We start from the raw sequence: 23,550 nt of genomic DNA, 5'->3' as shown, positions 1-23,550 counted from the left end.
CAAGTCCCGCTTCGGGCTGCGTGCTCACAGCTTGGAGCCTGGAGCCTGCTTTGGATTCTGTGTCTCCCTCTCTCTTTGCTCCTCCCCTGCTTGCACTCTGTCTCTCTCTCAAAAATAAATAAACATTAAAAGAAAAAAACCCGAAAAAAATTTTTTAAAAAAGTAAGCAACAGGAAGAAACTAACACCTGTCAGAAGTTAATAAAAAGGAAAATAGAATGAAATCAAAAGATATATTTTTAGACAATGAAATTAATATGTCACTAACTAGAGTGAACAAGAAAATACAGATAAAACACAAATGACTAATATTAGGGAAGAAGAGAGACATCATTATAGAGGCACTGACCTTAAAAGAATAATAACAATGTAGTGAAAATTTTTATGAAAAAATTTGATAACCTAGATGGAATAAAACTTGAAAGAGATACAAATTATTTAAATGAATCAAGAGAAAATAGACTTTATGCACAGACCTACATCAATTAAAGGAGATGAATATGAGATGAAAACCTGTACCCTCCAAAAACAAACAAGTATTCTTTTTTTTCCCCATTCTTATTTATTTTTGAGAGAGAGAGAAGCAGGGAAGGGGCAGAGAGAGAGGGGGACAGAGGGAAAAAATAGATACTATTAGAAAAGATACCCACACATCAACACCTCTTATGAAGATAGTGTCAAAAATATTTGATAAAACATTAGTACAATTTAGTAATATATTATCATATATATAGTAAATGCTAAGGAATTTACAAAAAACCAGCAAGGAGTGAGTTTAGTACGTTTGTAGACTATAAGGTCAGTATGGTAATTCAACTATTTAAACTAGCCACAGAAGACTGCAGTAAGCAACTGGTAAAACACCAGTTATGGCAGCATCAAAAAACATGAACAATTTAGGAATAAATTTACACATTATGTAATAAAAATTAGTTTAGCATTCATAAATCAATCAATATTATTCAGTGTATCAGTAGAATAGAGAAGAAAAAAATGAACATTTTGATACATGTGGCAAAATTATTTGATAAAACTCAATACCCATTCATGATAGAAACTCTCAGAAAATGAAGAAGGAAAATTTCTCAACTTGATAAAAGGCATCTGTGAAAAACCTACAGCTAAACTCAGTCATTGGTCAAAGAGACTTACTTTACTCTCTGATTGCGAACTACAGGGCTTCATTCTCACTGTTTTTTTTTTTTTTATTTTTAAAATTATTAAAATTTTTAAATTTACTTTTTCAGTTTTTATTTGAGTATAGTTGACACACAGTGTTACATTTTTAATTTAGATAGAATTTTTATCTCTAGACATACCATTTGTTTGTTGTTACTTTAAGACTTTTCTGTTTTTGTTTTATTCATGTTTTACTTTTAATGCTTGAACATATTTATAATAGCTGGTTTAATGTCTTTATCTGCTTATGCAGTCATTTCCACCTTTTTCTGGGTTTATTTCTGTTGCTCGATTTTTTCTGTTGGCTATGGGTCATTTTTGCTTTGCACGTATCTGGTAATTTTTTTTTGTAAGTTGGACATTTAGTTTTAATATTATTGAGTGTCTGAATATTATTATCTTCCTTTAAAGAGGTTTTTAGCAGGCATATAAATTACTAGTGATTGACTTTGATTCTTTGCAGGCTTAGTTTTAAATTTTTGTAGGTTGATTTCTAATAGGCTTTATTCTAGGGCTAATTTAGCTCTGCTCTTATGGCAGGACTCTTTAGAATCTACTAAATACCCAAGCTGTTCATTGAGATCTTGCTACTCTGGCTAATTGGAGCATGAATATCTTCCCAGCTTGCTGTGATCCGTGTGTGAATAGTTAAATTTACAGTTTACTAGCAGATGTCTTTTCCTTGGTAAATTTTCTTTATCTGGTTCTCTGGTATTTCACCCAACATGTGTTCATATTGGTATTCAACCAAAGATTTAAAGGAATCTCTGCAGTTCTCTGGAATTTTTTTCTATTTGTAGGCTTCTCCTTGCCAGTACCTTGTCTATAAACTCTAGCTATTTAGCCTCTGTACACTTAGATCTTCACTTTATCAGCAAGGCTTCTTCTATGTTCTTGGCTTCCTCCTCCCTACATAAAGATTCTAGAATTTCCCCAGGGCAGAAATCAAGGGTGATTTTTAGGCTCCCCTCATTTATGTTTCTCTTCTCAGTGTTCACAGTCCTGCCATTTATTTTGTCCAAGGTCTTATACAATTTTTTAAAAAATATATTTCCCTAGTATTATCTATTATAATGCTGAGAGCATATCTAATTCCACTTACTTTAGGATTGCCAGAATCAGAAATAATCAATTTATTTCCTTTTCACTTGAGCCAATTTTTAAATAAAATTGTAATCATGTAAGTGTAATTTAATATATTCTCCCATTAAAACAATTATGAGAAAGTTAAAGTCTCCTTTTAGTAACTCCTACCCTTGGTCTTTCTTCCTTAAAATCTAACCAATGTTGGGGCACCTGGGTGGCTCAGTCAGTTAAGCGGCCGACTTCAGCTCAGGTCATGATCTCGCAGTCTGTGAGTTCGAGCCCCGCGTCGGGCTCTGTGCTGACAGCTCAGAGCCTGGAGCCTGTTTCAGATTCTGTGTCTCCCTCTCTCTGACCCTCCCCCGTTCATGCTCTGTCTCTTTCTGTCTCAAAAATAAATAAATGTTTAAAAAAAATTTTTTAAAAAAATCTAACCAATGTTAGCAACTTACTACATGGCCTTTTAGGGACTTTTTCTATCCATTTTTGTTTGTTTCCATAGAAAAGCCATAATACTGCTCATCTAATTTTAGGTTATATATGCTTTTAATATCATAGATCAGAGTGCATTTATTTCTTTCACCTGACTTTTTTTAAAAGAACAAAGAGTATGTAGCAGCAATGCATGTTATTAGTACAAACAAATCTAGTTCACATTCTTTATATGCTGTAGTACTATTTTTAGCAAGAATAGACATTGGTCCTCAGTAGCTCATCTTCTACACTTGCTACAAATGCTTTCCATCTTTTTTAGGCATCTCTAGCTACTCTGGAATGTTGCCCCATTTTTCTCTTGTCCAAGTACTCCTCTTGCCTGGAGACAGACAGACTTACTCACCGCCTGTGATAGTTACCCAGGACCTTTTCTGTTTCTGGTTTTCACCTGTTTGACATGGACCATTCTTTGTGTTGTTCTCATCTATTATGTACTTGGAACTTAGATACATTGTGCTTTTATTTCTTCGCTAATCTTTCACAGGTTCCTCATAATTTCTGATTCATTGAAATCTCCCCATCTGTATTTCCTAATTCAGCGGTTGGGTTCTTTTTGTAAATGTCTTGTATTGGTTTTTTGTTTTGAGAGAGAGGATCACCTGGAATATGTACTCACTTTACCACCTTGAAACCAGTAATTTCTTCACTCTGCCTGAATTTTTCCATCTTCTGTTTTATGAGAATCTAGAATAAAGTAAACCTTTGTGTGTCGTAGTATCTCCTCCTCTCTTCCTCACTTTGTTTCCATTCAGTAATATGTTCTTCATTTTGGCCTGGGCCTGCCTGGCTATTTCTCATTCTCACTGTTGACATGGTAAGTTGCATTTTGTTAGCCAGAATTAAAGTTCAGGCATCATTAATAGAACTGTAAAGTAACTCTTTGGCCCACTATAAATCCTTTTCAACAGACTTTGTATTGGTCAGTGAAGTATTTTCTACTTGTGTTGTAGATTTTTAAAATATTAGAATTAGAAAATTTTGAAACCTTTTAACAAGAGTATTTTTTCTCCATTATAAATAAATAAATAAATATAAAATACAATTGTGTACAGTGTACAAAATAGTGAAATGTGGTCTAACATACAACAATATCTCCTGTCCTTTCCTCTTTTAATTTACTTCATGATTTTTTAAGAGCCTGACAGAAATTAGATTAAGATGGCTTCTTTATAGATCTTTCTGATATATAAATACATCATCCTGAAACTTTTCTTGTATATGGGGCCACCATTTAGTATCTTAATATGTATGAATGGAAGAGAAAAGTGATATAGGGCCCAGAGGAACCAGCTTGGGAGATTAAACCTAGAAATTCAGGGTGATTTTGGTTCCAAGTCACAATGTAAATTATTCATTGAAAGGTTCTTAAAGACATTCAGTCTTCTTTCATTCGTGTCACTATGAATACAAACTTAGAAAGGATGTTTAGTAATTTCCTTGTTTATTTTGTTAATCCAATTATGGTATCTAGTTGTGTAACTGCTTGGGAAATTTAAAAAGAATTGTGCAACTTGGAAACACTATATCTATGTAAAATCTCACCTTGGACATGGGTCCGTGGGCAGAAGCCTTATTTTTCCCTGTTATTCTCAAGCAGCTCTTTTTTGTCATCATAGAATGTCATTCTGTATACTCAGAAGGGACCTTAGCAACTATCTAGAAGTATTTTACAGGTGAAGAAACTGAAACCCAGAGGGGTAAAATAATTGGCCTAAGGTTCACTAAGGTCATAAACAGTCATACATCTCCATGCTGCTCTGTCCTGCATTTTTTTGATACGTGTATCGCTTCACCTATATATCATAGTTATTTTTACATATCTATTTCAGAAAGCCAAAAGTATCTCTCTTTGAAATATTTTTTATTCTAACACAGCTGAAATATAGTTGGGGCTTTTCCAGCTGCCTACACAATTCTTCTTCTCCCTCATCCTCTTGTACTTTTCTTGAGCATCTTGATAGATTATATAGCAACTCCTTTATTCTGTCATTAGTAGAGTACAGATGGAATAAGAGATGAAAGGCCCAGGAAAGTTGTCATGAATGGCGCTGTTTTTTCTCACACCCAGGAAAAAAGAATAGGGTGCCAGATTTTTCTATTGAGTGTCTTATTGCTAAATTTTAAATTTAATTTGATGCTTTTTTTTTTTTAATTCCCAAGTGGTTATTCCCTGAAAAAAAAATTTTTTTGTCTTTGTGGGTTTAAGGAGGGAGTGAGGAGAGGAGAGCAGTGTATATTTTCTTCCTGGCTAAAACTAGATGTGTATTTTTGTGTTTTACTCAAACATGAAATTCGTTAAATAAATCCAGAACCTGGTAATGACTAATATCATGCATTTTTATACAACAGGATAGACATGATTCAGCTGATGATCAAAATATTTGTCATGTGTGGCACATGGATATAGAAGCTCTTCCAGAATGGATAAACTGCCTAATACAAAAAGTAAGTTCCTTAGTTTCTGAGTACAATTAGGAATGTAATCCTTTCAAGTTTTTTTATCCTCATTCTAGAGCTATTTTTTATTGAATACATGGTTTCAAGAGATAAGAAAGGGTGTATAACACTTGATTGCATTTACTGGCTTCATTATTACTGGAGTGTTATAGGTACTTTTCACCCTCAGACTTTGAACTTGGTATTTCCCCTTCCTTGATTGCTCTTGCCACAATTAATCCCCTCTTCCTTCATTTCCATATGTCTTAATCACAATGAGGCATTGCCTGTGCAAACTATCAATTGCCCTTCCCCACTATTACCACTCTTCACACTTCCTTTCTCCCTTTTCTGTTTTATATACCTATTTATATTTTACATATGCACACACACACAATAAGTAATATATAGTACTGGTAAATATGCATACGTGTATATGACATGTATAAATATAAACATTACCGCGCGCGCGCGCACACACACACACACACACACACACACACACACACACACTTTCCCACATACATATATGGCTTACTGATCCTGTTAATTGCCTAGCTCCCCTATTAGAATATAAGTTCCATGAAGTCAGAAGTTTTTCTCTGTGGTTTATTAGTGTATCTTTTAGATACACCTAGAATAGTGCCCAATGACTGAATGAAATATCCTGCATCATTCGTGTATCTACACACATATAAAATAAACTAGATAAGTAATGACCGTCAGTGGTACAATCAAAATCAAATTACCACATTTTTAAGTCTCCTTGATGAAATATTATAAGAGCAGGAACTCATTTTGTTGACATTATAGTATCATTATTTCTCGCAATTCAAAACACCTATGTATTAGAAAACTATAAGTAATATGATTTTGGAAAAGTATAGCTGCCATTCTCCAATGACTTTCTTTGTTGTTGTTAAAAAATAACATCTGATAGGTATCCCTTGCATTCATTCTCACATTGTAATGATTTCCTGGAAACATGCCAATACGCTGGTTTTAAGTGTCCTGAACTTTACAAAATGTATCAGGATGCTACAGATGTTCCACTACCTCTGTTGAAAAAATAATTTTTAGCTAGTTTATTATTAATTTCCCATTTGAATATAGAAACTGTACTCTGATGTACGCAACCAATATCTTTTGGTTGTATGTAAAAAGGCAGGAAGAGCTTTATTCTGTTGGTTGGGTAAAGTTCCCTCCCACAGTGTTTGGTATGCAAGAAGTGTATCAAAACAGACACTTTTCTGTGAGATTTTACTTGCAAATTAAGCTCTGTAGACTGATTTGCTTCCTGGTTCCATAGTGTATTTTTCTTTTCATTAATTCACACTGCATCCATATTCAACCTATTGTCTGAGAGAGTCTTTTAGAATTCTTAGGAGTATTGTTGAGATGGGCATAATGTATAATATGTTATTCTAGAACTTTGGAGTTGCTTATCTCTGTTTATTAAAAGGCTTATTTCCATTTATTGGTCTGTCTACTAATCAGAAAACAGGAAGCTAGCCTTTTCTGTGGCATAGAAAACTTTCATGTGGTTGGCTTAAAAAAAAAAAAAAAACAACTCACATTCTCTTTGGTTACTTTACAATGAAAGCATTGTCTTATTTTCCTTTATTACCTGTAGGCCCAGTGGACAGTTGGAAAACTGAATTGCCCTTTCTGTGGGGCCCGTTTAGGGGGCTTTAATTTTGTCAGCACTCCAAAATGTTCCTGTGGCCAGCTTGCAGCTGTACATCTCTCTAAGAGCCGGACTGATTATCAGCCAACACAGGCAGGCCGACTAATGAGACCATCGCTGAAATACTTGTCACATCCTAGAGTTCAGTCAGGTTGTGACAAGGAAACTCTGCTCACAGGTGGCACCTCCAAAAACAGAAATCACAGGCTTTTAAATATGGCCCAAAATAATAATGGCCCTGGAAGATTAACAGAAGCACTCTGCCTGGAGGTACGGTCAACATATTTTCAGATGAAGAATGAAAAACTGCTCTTCAAAGCATCAGATCCAAAATACCAGCTTTTTGTTCCTCAGCTTGTGACGGGCAGATGCACTACAAGAGCTTTTCATAGGAAATCACATAGTTTGGATCTGAACATCAGTGAGAAACTGACATTATTACCCACTTTATATAAAATACATAGTAAGACTGCTGCCTGTCCCAGGCTAAATGAAACACAGCCTATTCACCTTTCAGGCTTGCCTTTAGAATCTAGTAAAAATAACTGTTCCTTTCAGATTTCATCCAATTTTGATCCTAATATGCTGCTGCAAAGATTTTCAGTGACTCCCCGTGAGACCCAGACACAAAGAGGAGGAGAATTTCAGTGTGGTCTAGAAGCTTCAGCAGTGTACACTGACCATGCTAGTTCTAACAACCTGACTTTCCTGATGGACCTGCCCTCAGCTGGTCGGAACATGATAGAGGCCTCGGACCAGGAAGAACACCTCTCTCCACTGGACTTCCTGCGCTCGGGCACTTTCTCATTGGGTGCCATTAATCAGAGGCTCAATAAAAGAGAAAGGAGCAAGTTGAAAAATCTGAGAAGGAAACAACGAAGGCATGAAAGATGGCTACAGAAGCAGGTAATTTTTTTGAGAGTTTACTAAAAATTCTGTATTACTAATACTGTGCTCTGGAGAAAGGAGCTAACTTTGGATACCTATATTATAAAAACATGGTTTTAATGAGTGTTGGAAGGACATTTCTGTCTAGGTAAACTTAATAATCATGTACCTCTCTTATGATTGACAGATATAAGCCTGTCTCTGTGCTCACCTATGTTTAGAAAATGTCCTTTTGTGAGATTTTCCCAATTCTAATATTTTACGCAAATATTAATCATGATATTGAGATGAGATTGTCATATTATTTTAAATTTATTCATGTTAGGATTGTTTACGGCAATTTTATTTCAGGTTAAGTTGAAACAAAACAGTTTTTCTAATTAAATCCAATCTAGTGCCAAATTCATTGACTTTCATCACTTTTAGCTTAAATGGATATTTTCAAGGAGCCTTATGTAATTATGTGCTCACATGATCCAGATATAGTTTACTGTGCTAAGTTATGAAATTCGTCTTGGTAATAATTGACCCTTACTGTAATTTTATAGGAAAGTGTGCTTCTCTATGGTTTAAACTTCTGTCCCTATAATGATTTGTTCAAAAGCCATTATGTGAAGGCACTGAATAATAAATTGCAGGTGCTGAGGAGACCAGTGGAAGCCAATGGATGAGGTGCTCATGAAAATTTGAAAGTTTGAGGACCAGTATTTTCTATGTAAACTTTTTTCAAAAATTGCCTTTGTTATTTACTTGTTCATAATAAATAGCAATCCTTATTAATCAGTATGTTGAATATCAACAATGTCCTTAGAGCTTAAATATAGAAAGCTGCAACTGTGCATAATAATTCATTATTTTAAACAAGCGAACTTGTTATTTGTGATTCTAGTCATAGATTGAATACAATAAAATTACTGTGAGTGCTTCAATCAGGTTAATTATTTTTCATTGTCTGGTTGGATAGTATAATTATAGGTCATCACTACATTTTTGAGTGGATGCTGACAAGAGGATTGCAGTTTGATTTATTTGCAAGTGATGGCGTAATGTGGCATCAAGGCATATATTGTAGATTGTAAAAAAATGAATATATTTTAGCATCATTATAATATACTTCACAGCTTAATTTATTGAAGCTGTAAAATACAATATTTTTAATTGAAAATTTGACTTAAGCCCATAGATACATTGGAGATGATCATATATTATGTTAATATTCAGAAATAATACCTGAAAAATAAGGTAGAGAGCTCTAAAATAATTTAACAAATAGAAATTTAAAAGAAATATACTTGCTCTGTTCTGTAAATATATGCAGACAACATCCTTGCAATTTAAAAAATGTGTTTAGTTTTTAGGCTGGGTACTTCTGAAAAGTTCATCTATATTACCGATTCCTTTCAGCATAGGAACACTGTACTTCATACAGTTTAGAACAAAGCAAGACCAACATCAGTGGGTTTTTGTTTGTTCGTTTGTTTGTTTTTATGAAGTTACTTTTATTCATTCACATACGTGTATTTTAGCCAGCCTGCCTGGCTAATGGATCAGAATGAATGAATTCTAGTCAGATCTGTGACACTTCAGGATAGGGGGTAATATGGCAGGACCCTAAGAGGTTTGGTTGGTTGCACAGGAGATATAGGCAAACAAATGCCGATAGATCGTCCGCTTAGCTGTAGCAGCGTGGAAATGACAGTTAGTGATATGAGCACACACCATGGTTAGAGCCAGAAAGAAGAAAAATTTTCAACTGTTTTGCTAAGTGAAACAAAAGGATAAATCCTAGAAAGATTTAGTATTTGAGATAAATTAATGGTTTAGCTATTCAGTTCATTCCGTGTTTAGTAAAGAGTAGTTAATTCTGTAAACATTTATCAAATATGTGTTTCATATACCATGCCTTTGAGTAATGACTTCATCATAGATCCTGCCCTTTTTTAAATAAGGAAGATAAGCATACAAGATATAAAGGCAAAGTTATCCATTAATGATAAATTTTTTTAAGTTTAAAATAATTTCGTTGGGAAATCTAGATTTCTGACTTTCATTTGATATTTTTAATGATTTTTTTCACAAGCTAGACATCTTTATGTGGCATTTACCTTGTGTTATTGACACTAGAAAAAGTTATTTAAATTTTTGAAGCTTTGGGGTATAAATGAGACTAACATTGAAACAGAAACTATAGCCAACTTTCAGTGTTTTATTCAACAGATGTTAATTAAACATCTACTTTGGGGGAAGATAGTGCTGAGCGAACTTGGTTTTTTTATTCATCATAGTCTTTTTGAGTGTTTTGTTTTAGTTTTTGTAATTATTATGCAATAAAATTGATTTATTCTTGGCATATAGCTCTATGATCTAAATACACAGGTTCATATAACAGCCACCATGATGGGGATACAGGATAGTTTCATCAACCTCAGAATCTCCCTTCTGCCTCTGTAATTGTGCCTTGATTATATCTTTATAATCGTATCTTTGCCCTACCTCTAATCTCTGAAAAACACTGATTTGTTCACTATTACTTTAGCTTGTCTCTTTGATGATGTTATAAATAATAATGTAATGTTATAAAATTAGAATCATATATAACCTCTAGAGACTGGCTTCTTTTACTCAGTACAGTTGCCTGTGAGAACCGTCTAAGTTATTTCATATATCTACTGTTTGTTCTTTTTTATTGTTCAGTAATATTCCATCATATTAATAAACCAGTTTGTTCACCTGTGATGGCAGGTGAGTTGTTCCCGTTGTTTTGGCAATTATGAGTAGAGCTGTTAGAAGCATTTCTGTTCTTTTTGTTGTGTGAACCTAAGTTTTTTCATTTCTCTAGGGTAAATAGTAAGATTACTGGATCATATGGTAAGCATATATTTAACTTTATTGGAAACTGTCAAATTGTTTTCCAGTTTGGAAATGGCTATACTCTTTTGTATTCCAAGACAGGATGTATGGGAATTTGCTTTGCTGTCACTCCTCACTAACACCTGGTAGTCTCAGTATTTTTTATATTGTCATAAGTAGATAGGTAGTTGTATCACATTGTGGTTTCAGCTTGCAATTTCCTAATGGCATTTTCCTAATGATGTTGAAGATTTTTCATGTGCTTATTTGTCCATTTGTATATATTGTTTAGTGAAGTGTCTGTTTAAATCTTTTAGTTATCTTTAATTGGGTTGTGTTCTTTGTGTTGAGTTGTAAAAGTTCTTTGTATAGTTTGGACGTGAGTTTTTCATTGCTTGTGTGATGTGTAAAGATTTTCTCTGAGTTTGTAGCTTGTCTTTTCATTCTCTTAACATTTTTTTCCTGTAAAAACATATTTAATTTTGATGAAATCTAATTTCTCATTTTTTAAAATCAGTTATGCCGTTGGTGTCATACCTAAGATCTCTTTTGCTTAACTCTGGGTTATAAAGATTTTCTCCTGTGGTTTTGTCTAAAAGTTCTATAATTTTAAGTTTTCCATTAAGAACTAGGATTCATTTTGAGTGTATTTTCTCAATACGGTGTAAAGTTAGGTCAAAGTTTCTTGTTTTGCATAGAGATGCTCGATTGCTCCAGCACCATTTGTTGAAGACACTGTCCTTTGTCCATTGAAATGTTTCTGCAGCTTTATCGAAGATCATTCGGCTGTGTGTGCGTGGGTCTATTTCTGGATTCTCTTACCTTCAGTTCATTTTGGGGTCTCTCTCATTGCCAGTAGTTCTTTGTCTTAGTTATCATAGCTTTATAATAAGGCATAAAATAGGATTCTAGAATTCCTCTAACTTGTTATTTTTCAAACTTGTTTTACTTATTATATAGTTCCTTTGACTTCACATATAAAATTTAGAATTGGCCTGTTTATGTTTACAAAAAAACCTTGTTGGTATTTTAATTGTATTATATGAAATCTACAGATCAACTTTGGAAAACTGAAATCATTACTATGTTGATTTTCTTAATCCTTGAACGTGGTATGTCTCTCCTTTTATTTAGGTCTTTGATTTCTCTCATCCACATTTTTGCACTTTTTATCATTCAGAACTTGTGTATGTTTTGTCAGATTTATACCTACTTACTTTTTGGTGTTATTCATTTTAAAAAATCATTGAAAATTGTGTATTACTAGTGTACATAAACACAATTGTTTTGACTTTGTGTCTTCTTATGTTGAGGGTACAGATCTCTGACATCTTTTATCAGATTTATCTCTCAGTATTCATATTTTTATACTGTTGTTAAATGATATTGTTTTCTTAAATTTCAATTTCCAGTTGTTCATTGATAATATGTAGAAATAAAATTGAGTTTATATGTTGATCTTGTGTCTTAGAACTTTTCTAATCTTACCTATCTGGATCCCATTGTGTTTTCTACTTAAATGATCATATCTGTAAAGAAAGACAGCATTACTTCTTCCTTTCCAATCTGGAATTTGTTTCTGTTTTTTGTGTTACTAAAGTAGCTAGAACATCCAGCACAATACTGAGTAAAGATGAGGAGAACAGACATCCTTGTCTTTTTCCTGGTATTAGGATGAAAACATTCAGTCTCTCGTCATTAAGTAACATGTCAGTTTTAGGTGTTGTGTAGATGCGCTTTATAAGGTGGAGGAAGTTTCCCTATATTCCAAGTTTGCTAAAAGTTGTAAATGGATGTTGAATTTTGTCAGGTGTTTTTTCTGCATCGATTGATAGGATTATGCATTTTCAGTATTAGTACCGATTAATCAATCAGTCCCACAGTAAGCACCACTTTATTATGTTGTATTCTATTCCTGTATATAGCTGGATACTACTTGCAATATTTATTTGTGAGATTTTTTTTTTTAACCTCTGTACAGGAAGGATATTGACCTGAAGTTTTCTCTCTTTTTGTACTGTCTTTGTGTGTTTTGGTATCATGACAGTACTAGCCATGTAAAAAGAGTTAGGAGATAATCTTTCCTCTTCTATTTCCTAGAAAATATTATGAAGAATTGATGTCATTTTTTCTTAAGTATTTGGCAAGGAAACTTTCTGGGCCTGAAGATTTCTTTTTTGGAAGGTTTTTAACTAGTAATTCAATTTCTTCAGTAGTTATAGGACAATTTATGTTACCTGTTTCATTTTGAGTACATTTCAGTAGTTGTTTTCAATTAATTATCTAAGTTTGTATTGTTGAAATTATGTGTTTAGTATTGTTCATAATATTCCTTTATAATTATTTTAATGTCTCTTGGGTCTGTAATGACATCTTCTTTTTAATCCTTACCATGCCAGTTTGTTTCTTTTTCTTTTTCCTTTTTTTTTTAAATTTTATTTTAGTTTTGCTAGAGGTTTATCGATTTTATTGATCTTTTCAAAGAACCAGCCTTGAGTTTCAATTATTTTTTCTATTGTTTGCTATTTTTAAGTTCTTAATTTCTACTCTTACCTTTAATATTGTCTTCATTTTCCTTGCTTTGACTTCATTTTCTTTTCTCTTAGGAAAAAATACTTTGTGATAGAAACTTATCAAGTGGAAAATTTTTTTTTCTCATCTAAACATTTAATTCTATAAACTTCCCTTTAGTTACTGCATTACCTACATCCTGTGACTTTTATGTTGTATTTTTATTATAATTCAGTTCAAACCATTTTCTGATTTCCTCTGAGACTTCTGTTTTGGCCCACCTTGTTGGTCTAAGTGGTTAGTGTGATCATGAAAAGACTGAAATACTAGCATTTTGAGGAAATTAATAAAAAAATTTCTTCCTGGGGAAAATAGTTCTTCCTGTCGGTTAAGGGAAGGTAAAGCTGTCTCTAGTATAGTTGCACAATATTTTTTAATTTAAGTCTATGTAATATGAATAAAAGAAAATATCTCTTAAAGAGATATCTTTAAGACCCCAGGAAGCTATTGTGAAAAGAGAATTTACCTTACCTTTCTGTGGAGTGTTGTGCATGAGAATATAAAATAATTGACCAAATATCATGGTTTGTAATAAATCATTGAACTTCTACAATGACTATGATATATTGTAGTCATAAAACATAATTATCTTAAATGAGTTCAGACTCATTTAATAGAATTTAATTAAATGAGTTAAGACTACTTGTATTATTACAAAGGTATGATTTAGACACTTGGGAGAATAGAAGCCAATAAATTATATTAAGGACCCGCTTATAGTTTATCTAGAAAAGATATTTTCCACAAGGCACTAAATTTCATTTTCATGGATTTGTCACAGTGATCATTTTGAACTTTGCATAAATTTCAAAGGAGTTCATTTAATCATTTACACTTGATTTGTCATCTTCAAATTATGCACAAATCATATTCCAAATACATATTTGGTTGTCTCTTTAAAAGAGGAATTTTTGCATATCTGAATTATAATAGTAATCCACCTATTGAACAATTATTCCCAATTTTTTCTCTTTGTCCAGCAGAAAATTAATGGTTTATTGACAGAAAAAGCCTTAGTAATGAAAATCTGACATTTAGAATTACATGCCACAGATCTTACTGGTTTCATTAAACATAGAAACATAGTCACGAAATGGTCTTTTAGGAAAGAACATCATGACTTTTAGTTATAGGGAGACAAAGTATTATTTATTTCTCTGTCTACTTTGTGTAAATTTATTTTTTCAGTTTAAGTTTGTCACTCTTCTTTTTCTTTTTTTATTGAGTTATAGTTAACATACAGTGTTATTTTAATTTCAGGTGTACAATATATGATGCAGCAATTCTATACATTACTCAGTGCTCATCAACATTAGTCTACTCTTAATCCCATTCACCTATTTCTTTTTTTTTTTTTTAATTTTTTTTTTTTTAACGTTTATTTATTTTTGAGACAGAGAGAGACAGAGCATGAATGGGGGAGGGCCAGAGAGAGGGAGACACAGAATCTGAAACAGGCTCCGGGCTCTGAGCTGTCAGCACAGGGGCCTGATGCGGGGCTCGAACTCACGGACCGCGAGATCGTGACCTGAGCCGAAGTCGGCGCTCAACCGACTGAGCCACCCAGGCGCCCCCCCATTCACCTATTTCACCCATTCCCCACCTACCTCCCCTCTGGCAAACATCAGTTTGTTGTTTGCATTTAAGAGTTTTTGTTTGTCTCTTTTTTCCTTTGTTTATTCATTTGTTTTGTGTCTTAAATTTCACATATGAGTGAAATCATACAGCATTTGTCTTTCTCTGTCTGACTCATTTCACTTAGTATTATACCTTGTCCATCCATGTTGTTGCAAATGGCAAGATCTCATTCTTTTTTATGGCTGAGTAATATTCCACCATGTCTGTCTGTGTGTCTGGATACATATACATACACACCACATTTTACTTATTTATCCATTTATGGATGGATGTATACTTGGGTTGTATCTCTGTCTTGGTTCTCATAAATAGTGCTGTAGTAAACATAAGGGTACGTATATCTTTTTAAATTAATGTTTTCATTTTCCTTGGGTAAATATCCAGTAGTGGAATTACTGAATCATATGCTAATTCTATTTTTGATTTGCTGGGGAGCATCCATAATGTTCTCCATAGTGGCGGCACCAGTTTGCATTCCCAGCAACAGTACATGAGGGTGCATTTTCCTACATATTTTCGTCAGCACTTGTTATTTCTTGTCTTTTTTACTTTAGCTGTTCTGACAGATATGAAGTGATAACTCATTGCAAATTTTATTTGCATTTCCTTAATGATTAATAATATTAGACATCTTTTTTTTTCTTTTTTTTTTTTTACATTTATTTTTATTTTTGAGAAACAGAGTGAGATGAAGCGTGAGTGGGGGAGGGGCAGAGAGAGAAGGAGACACAGAATCTGAAGCAGGCTCCAGGCTCTGAGCAAGCGGTCAGCACGAATCCATGAACCATAAGATAATAACCTGAGCCAAAGTTGGACGCTTAACCAACTGAGCCACCCAGGCGCCCCGTATTAAACATCTTTTTATGTTGCCTGTTGACCAACTCTCTTCATTTTATTAGTGTAACAACATTTAGGGCTTGCTCAATAAGTTGATACTTCTACATTTGTTCTACCTTCCAGGAAGTCACCCTCAACTGAGAAAATAAGATACAAGTAAGTTGTCAAATAGGCATAAGCAAATACCTTAACTTTGTTTTCCTGCCATTTCAATTGATTTCAAAATACAGGTAAATGAATAACTATATATAGAGCAAAAGTATGTAGAATTGATAATTCCCTTATCTTAAGATCTAAATTTTCTAATGCTTAGCACAATACTCTATGCACAGTAGGTAATCAGGGATTTTTTTAATAAAAGCTTTTTTTTATTTTAGCATAGTTTTTGGATTTTTTATAAAAGTTGTGAAACTAGTACAGAGAGTTCCCCTATGCCAACACCTAGTTAACCCTATTATTAGTAACTTACATTGGTATGGTACATTTACAATTAATCAGTATTGATATATTATTATTAACTAAATTTTATATTTTATTCACAATTCTGTAGTTTTTATCTAAAGTTCTTTTTTTCTGTTCTAGGATCCTATCCAGGGTACCACATTTTATTACATTTAGATAGCATGTCTCATTAGGCTCCTCTTGCCTTTGCCAATTTCTCAGACTTTCCCTGTTTTTGATGACCTTGACAGTTTTGAGGAATGCTGATTAGCTATTTTGTAGAATGTCCCTCAAATAAGATTGCCTCATGGTTTTTTCATGATTAGACTGGAATTATTTTTAAACAATTTTTTTAAGTTTATTTATTTATTTTGAGAGAGGCAGAGCATGAGCAGGGGAGGGGCAGGGAGAAAGGGAGAGAGGGAGAATCCCAAACAGGCTCCATGTGGTCAATGTGCAGAGCTCAACATGGAACTGGGACTCATGAAACCATGAGATCATGACCTGAGCTGAAATGAAGAGTCGGATGGTCAACCAACTGAACCACCCAGGTGCTCCTAGACTGGGATTATAGATTTTGTCATGGGTCCCCAACACTACCTCCACATTCAATGATTCACTAAAAGGACTCGCAACACTCACCCTATAGTGACACCCACATCTGTGTATTATTATAGTATAAGGATACAAACCAACATCAGCAAAGGGAAAGGTGCATGGGGCAAATTCTGGAACAAACCAGATAGAGCTTCCAAGAGTCCACTGAGTTATGTAAAATGAACTTAGTTCTTCCATCAACAAGTTGTGACAACATGTTCAATGTTGTATGCCAGGAAATCTTATTACAGAGTCAATGCCCAGGGTTTTTATTGGAGGCTGGCCATGTGGACACCTTCTGCCTGGAACATATCAAAATTCTGGACTCCAGAAAGAAAGCAGGTAATCAGCATAAACCATATGTTTTTGTTTAGACATGAAGCACAGTGAGCCAGTCTTATCAGTTAGGTTGATGAGCCCTCCAGAAATTGAAATACTCAGATGTCAATCAAGGGCCAACCTTTTAAGTGTAGATAGATATGCTACATTAGCACTTTTCTGGACATGGGTTTTGGGGAAGAAGACCACAGAGATAAAATGCTGTTTTCATGACATAAGACATCATATCAAGGATATGTACTACTGACATGACATCAGTACTGATGCTAGCCCAGGAATGGGGGAGGGGGAATAATAATAATTATCACACTTACATATCCCTTATGTATTGCTGCAGTAACAAATAACCAAAAACATAGCTGTAAACAATATAGTTTTATCATCTTATAGTTCTGGAGGCCACATTCTGAAAATGGATGTTATGGGGCTAAAATCAGTATGTTGAAAGGGTTGCCTTCCCCCTAGAGGCCCTGGGGTGGAATCTGTTACTTGGCCTGTCTCTGTTTCTTGGTTTGTGTCTTCCTTCCAGCAGCAGCATCATTCCAACCTCTGTTTCTTCTGTCACTTCTTCTCTTTGACCTATTTAGGGGCCCTCGTAATTATACTGGCCCACCTGGAATATGCAAAGTAATGTCCCCATTTTAAGTCATAAGTTGATCACAACTGCAAAAGTCCCTTTTGCCATGTAAGATAACATATTCAGAAGTTCAGGGATTAGGACATGGACATCTTTCGGGAGCCATTATTTTGCCTACCTCATGAAGCTTACTATAGGCTGGGTATTTTTCCAAGCTCTTGATTTCATCTAATTTTACACCATTTTATGAGATAAGTTCTATTGTCAACATTTTATGGATGGAGTAACTAAGTATTGGAGAGGTTAAATAACTTCCCTAGGCCCACAAACCTAGTATGTGGCAGATGTAGATCCCAAACTCCATGCTGAAAAGTGACCTCTCAAGAAAGATTTCCCACATGTTTTATCATTCTTAGATGGTTAAGAAAACATTTTATCATATAGCTTAATTTTTCTTTCATCCTTTTGTTCATTTAACTGGTATCTGTTGGGTAGATGACTCTTGGCCAGAAGCTATACTAAATATTGAGGTTACAACAATGAATGAAATATGATTCTTTGACTCAGGGACCTTTGAGTGAAGGGGGAAGGCACATATGAGTATCAGTGATCTTTTTCTTAACGCATTTGCAGAAATGTCGTATTATCATGATGTTTGGACAACAGCTTTTTAAATCCAGGATTGTTTTGGATTTAACAAATGTTGGATTTAACAAACAGACCTTGAGATACACTGAGAATCCCAGAGCAGTCCCAAAGAAAGTAAGCTTGGTTGGGGAAGGGTAGGAAGATTATGCAGAAGTGAGAAGATTGATGGCAAAGAAGGAAAGAGAAACGATTAACTGAGGAACAGTTATGAGGGAGTGGTAAGAAACATATGTTTGATTCTGAAGATGCCATGTGGTTGCTGAGTAATTTTAGGCTAGGTCCACAGTAAGAGCTGAGTAAGTAATTGCTGAGTACATGAATTGAACAAATAAATAATGTAGCCAACACTTTACACATGGAAAATAATTTAAGGGTCCTGGCTAACATTGGTTCCTTCACGCTGATTGCAAGTTGGAATCCTCTGAGGAGCTTTGAAAAACTGCCAGTGCCTGGGCTCTATCAGGTTATACTTCAGTTGGTCTAGACTGGACATCACTATGTGTGTTTTTGTATGCTAAAATGTATATACATACAGTATATTTTAATTTTCAAGTGATCGTAATGTATAGCCAGAGTTGAGAACTATTGGAAAGAAGGGAGACCAATAAAGAATTTATTAACAGGGGCGCCTGGGTGGCTCAGTCGGTTAAGCATCCGACTTCAGCTCAGGTCACGATCTCGCGGTCTGCGAGTTCGAGCCCCGCGTCGGGCTCTGGGCTGATGGCTCAGAGCCTGGAGCCTGCTTCCGATTCTGTGTCTCCCTCTCTCTCTGCCCCTCCCCCGTTCATGCTCTGTCTCTCTCTGTCTCAAAAATAAATAAACATTAAAAAAAAAAAGAATTTATTAACAAGAGCAACGAGAATTTATTCTGATGGATATTGCAGAGGAGAGGCAGCTGGCTAGAACCAGACTGAGGAGGAATTAGATGAAGAAGCCTATTGGAAAGGACAAGATACTTTGATCTTATACCTTCTAACACCTAATATAGCACCTTGCATATAGTAAAAGACAGTACAAATACTTATGTCCAAGTGACATTTAATATCTTCACATAGCTTTTCTTAGCCTAGTATTATGAGAATGAGAGTTCTGACTAAGAGCAACCTGAAGGGAGGGAGTGGAATGAAGAGTTTCTGGCTGTGAGAGTGATGGTAGCAGCAGTTAGAAGTTACTGAGCCTAAGTGTATGCTAGGTACATTACAAGGTGTTTTACTTGTATCCCCTCTTTCCCAGGAGCTGGTAGCTTGCCGGAGCAGGAGGAAGCTCTGAGGAAGGCAGGCTTTGGACACTAGAGAGGAGCATGAAGGCACTGACTTCCCCAGGCACTGATGGGAAAAGGCAGTGGGGTGTAAGAGAATGGCAAGGAGGCATGCTATCCTTTCCCAAATTTTGAGTAAGACCATTTGGAAAAAGGAGAAAACAGAATCATCAGTAACCTAGTCCCAGAGTGACACTTAAGGAAAATTGGAGCTTATCACGTAGGACTGAGCTTAGTCTAGGTGTGTCGGGTGAATAGATCTAGACTGTGTCTTCAATTCTTCTGGCCTCTTGTGCTCTGGGAAGATTGTGCCTGGTTTTCATTCTAAAGCTCCACATTTGGCTTCATTTACCACATTAACCAAGGTGGTTTATACACAGTCCACCTGTTGTCCCTTATTCCATTTCTGTACTAACCTATTTATTTTTTGAGATGACAATTTAAGAATTTAAGTACCAGTGTATTCATAGATATATACTGATTTTTCTTTTAATATGCCAGGACCTGGATGAGACACATGAAATAAAGAGTGTGTGTGTGGGTGTGCGCACGCGCGTGCGGTCTAGGCCTTGGGTGTAAAGACTAGAACTTTTCAACTCATTATAAGGATAACTGATGGTCATTTCACAATAGAGCTCTCCATGGAGTTTGCTGGGACTGTCATCAGGCATTCTACCTCAAGTTTGACTTCTACCAAATCTTGCTTTCTTTCCCTCCACAAGGATATTCCCTAATAAATATCCGCAAATTCCATCTCAGGATCTGATTCTCAGAAAACTCACTCTAGAGCAACTGGTCACACAGGTCTATGAAGCTTACTTCTCTAAGGAAGGGGGAGATAGGTCTTACAGTACCTTTGATTTTACACAAAGAGGAACTTGGGCTGAGACATGAGAGGAGGCTCCCCTCCATTAACAAAGCCTCAAGTAGTCAATCCATGTACTAACCTATTCTTTAAAACCATAGGGCCTTCTTGTCCTGCTCAAACTTCCTTGAAACTGCACAGTGCTGAGACATGTGTCACCCAATCTTCTCATATTTAAGAACGTCACAATGTCAGCTTCTCTTTGTCCCCAAACTGGGGATGTAGCTGGAATCCTCTCCCTGGCTCTGCATGACCAGTTTGAACTGCTGTCACCTGGGCTTTCTTTTACAAAGTAATATTTTAAAGGTAATTTTCAGTTTCAGAAGCAGCATAACATTGTTAGAGAAAATGCAGAAAACTAAAAATTACATTTACTTATCAATCGTTTAAATATCAAATTGAATAGAGTGGTTGCCTAAGAAGGGAAGGGAGAATATGATCCAGGGTGCTGTATAGGGGGCTCCAGCTCTATTAATTATGTTCCTAAGATGCATAGTATTTTTCACAGGTGTTATCATTTGTTTTATTTTTTTTAATGTCTCTAACATTGTGTAATACAATTGAAGCATCAATTATAAATCATAGCATCCTAATAATGTCACGCCCTTTTTATTCATTTTTTTTTTTTGCCTCAAAATCTTAAACCATTCACCTTTGTTCTTGTTTTAAGGCTAGAGGCTACAACAGATAATATAGGCAAGTAGTCTTACCTAATAGGCTTAATTTTTTATAGTGCTTGTCTAATATTCTATCAATAAACATTGATTAATAAGCCAAAAGCAAAACTTTCTGCAAAAAAATAACTCTATATCTGTATTGAATTAAAATAAGCTTTTCCACTCTAATAATTGTGCTTTTATGACCCTCTCTGGAATGCTAGTTTGTAAAGGCTATATGGATCATCTAGTTTTCCAACACCAGAGGGCACCAAATTTCCTCTTGGAGCGAAACAATCAGCCATTTCTTTCCATCAAAGAATTTCATCTACTGGGGTAGAGTATGGAATGGCATAAATTTTAGTTTCTTGTCAAATCAAAACAGTAGAGAATGTGTGCTTTGTGAGAAGGAGTTTACAAAATAATAGGAATGCTTTCTCTTTTTGCCATCAGCTAACAACCTGTCACTGTTTGTAGTAAGCTGCTTTTCAGTGGTATTTATTATGTTTATTAGAGGGAGTAACACAGGCACTCTGCAATAATATTTAGGATAAAGTATTTTGAAGGAGCTATGGATACTCCATATATTTTGGTTTAAGTTTCAGGTGGCATGTCTAGTTTTCTGGAAATGTACATGGCCCTAAATGCAGGATAAAATCAGTGGCAAATGTTGTGCTTCAGTGTGGAAGGGGATGCTGGCTGAGGGAAGTGAAATGATACAAGCTAGTAGATGACAGTGAACTGTTTACACATTAATGTTTGGCAGGGTTTTTTTTAACTTGAATCTGATAAATCATCTTTCCCCTATTCTTGAATAAAAGAAAATTCAGAACAGGGCCATACTAGCCAGTGAGTTCTTTTGACTAAATTTTTTGGCCAGTTGAACATTTAAATCTATTTTGCAGTGTAAGTTAAATTACTTAAAATTACTGGATCTTTCTTTTTCCCTTGTATCTTCAGGCACAGCAACTAATCATCTATGTTGTCTAATCACTAACAATTACAAATGAGGCAATTTCCGCCATCAAGCAGCAGCACAATCCAGTAGGAAAAATACCAAGCATGTATTTTAAGGAAATCAGGGTTTGAGCTCCTTCTGTGTACTCTGATGGTGTATTAGTTTCCTAATGTTACTGTAACAAATTTCCACACATTTAGTAACTTCCAACAACACTAATTTATTGTAGCTCTGGAGATTAAAAGTCTGAAATGGATCTCACTGGGCTAAAATCAAGGTGTTGGTGGGTTTTATTACCCTCTGGAGGCTCTAGAACAGAAACTATTTTGTTTGTTTGCCTTTTCTAGCTTCTAGAGTCCACATTTCTTGGTTCATGCCTACCTTTATCTTCAAAGCCAACAGTGGCTGGTTAAGTCTCTCTCTTTTTTTTTTTTTTTTTTTTTTTAACGTTTATTTATTTTTGGGACAGAGAGAGACAGAGCATGAATGGGGGAGGGGCAGAGAGAGAGGGAGACACAGAATCAGAAGCAGGCTCCAGGCTCTGAGCCATCAGCCTAGAGCCTGAACTCACGGACCGCGAGATCGTGACCTGAGCTGAAGTCGGATGCTTAACCGACTGAGCCACCCAGGCACCCCAGGTTAAGTCTCTCTTAAGATGCCATCTCTTTCCTTTTGACTCTTCTGTTGCCCTTTTCCCATTTAATGACTCTTTTAATTTACATTGGGCCCACCCAGTTAATTCAGGCATAACTCCTTATTTTAAGGCCATCTGATGAGGAACTTTAATTCCATCTGAAGTCTGCCTTTCGCCATTTAACATAACCACAGGATCCAGGAATTAGGCTATTAGCATCTTTGGTTGGAGGAGGAGATTATTCTGCCTACCACAGATGGTTTTAGTAGAGTTTATGAGTTAGGCCAATCTTGAGAGAAAAGTGGTAGCTGCTTATAGGTCTTGAAAGCTTGGGGGGAAAATTAGTGTTTTCTCTGACCTTCCCTGGAGTTTTCCACATTATTCACTTCTGTAGTTTTCTTGTGTTTCTGAAGATTAATGTGTTTTAGTGGCATAATTAATTAATACAGTATTAGACATTACTACCATAATTTGGCTAAAGTGATTATTAGTCCTTCAGGTCTTCCCTAAGTTGGGTGAAGGGTCATCAAGTTTAGATGGAGAAGCTGGATCAGAAAAAGTAAGAGGCGCAAGGCATTTTTAAAAAAGGTTGAGTGGCCCTGAACATGGAAAGCAGCTTGAGAGCAAGGGCTAGTTAGGTAAAAGGTATGGTACTGAAGACAGCATTGATCTACCTTACAGCATTGCCTGGAGCCAGGAACATCCAACAATAAACCAGATCTTCTTGGCACATAAATAACACCCAAGTAGTAAGAGACTATAGCAATATCTCAGGCTACTAGAGTCCATTTCAGTCCATAGAAACATACCACAGGTGTATTGATGATAGAGACAACAGCTTTCCTGTAGGATGTCCATTTTAGTTTCTTGTACTTAGTAGCCTCCTAAGTACCCTAAAAGACCAGTTTTCCTAA

At 35.2% G+C, this 23,550-nt stretch overlaps 1 protein-coding gene across 3 annotated transcripts in view; it reads left to right on the top strand.

The window, feature by feature from the left end:
- The window catches only part of RNF180 (ring finger protein 180), a 207,369-nt gene that overhangs the window by 44,468 nt on the left and 139,351 nt on the right, over nt 1-23,550 (top strand). For all 3 annotated transcript variants that reach the window (XM_058731426.1, XM_058731442.1, XM_058731433.1), the window contains 2 exons: nt 5,106-5,201; nt 6,826-7,785. In XM_058731426.1, coding sequence (XP_058587409.1) covers nt 5,106-5,201; nt 6,826-7,785 — 1,056 coding nt within the window. The remainder of the gene's footprint in view (nt 1-5,105; nt 5,202-6,825; nt 7,786-23,550) is intronic.

Source organism: Neofelis nebulosa, chromosome 1, assembly GCF_028018385.1.
Source record: "Neofelis nebulosa isolate mNeoNeb1 chromosome 1, mNeoNeb1.pri, whole genome shotgun sequence".
Lineage (NCBI taxonomy): Eukaryota > Metazoa > Chordata > Mammalia > Carnivora > Felidae > Neofelis > Neofelis nebulosa.
This window is presented reverse-complemented; position numbering and strand designations above follow the sequence as displayed.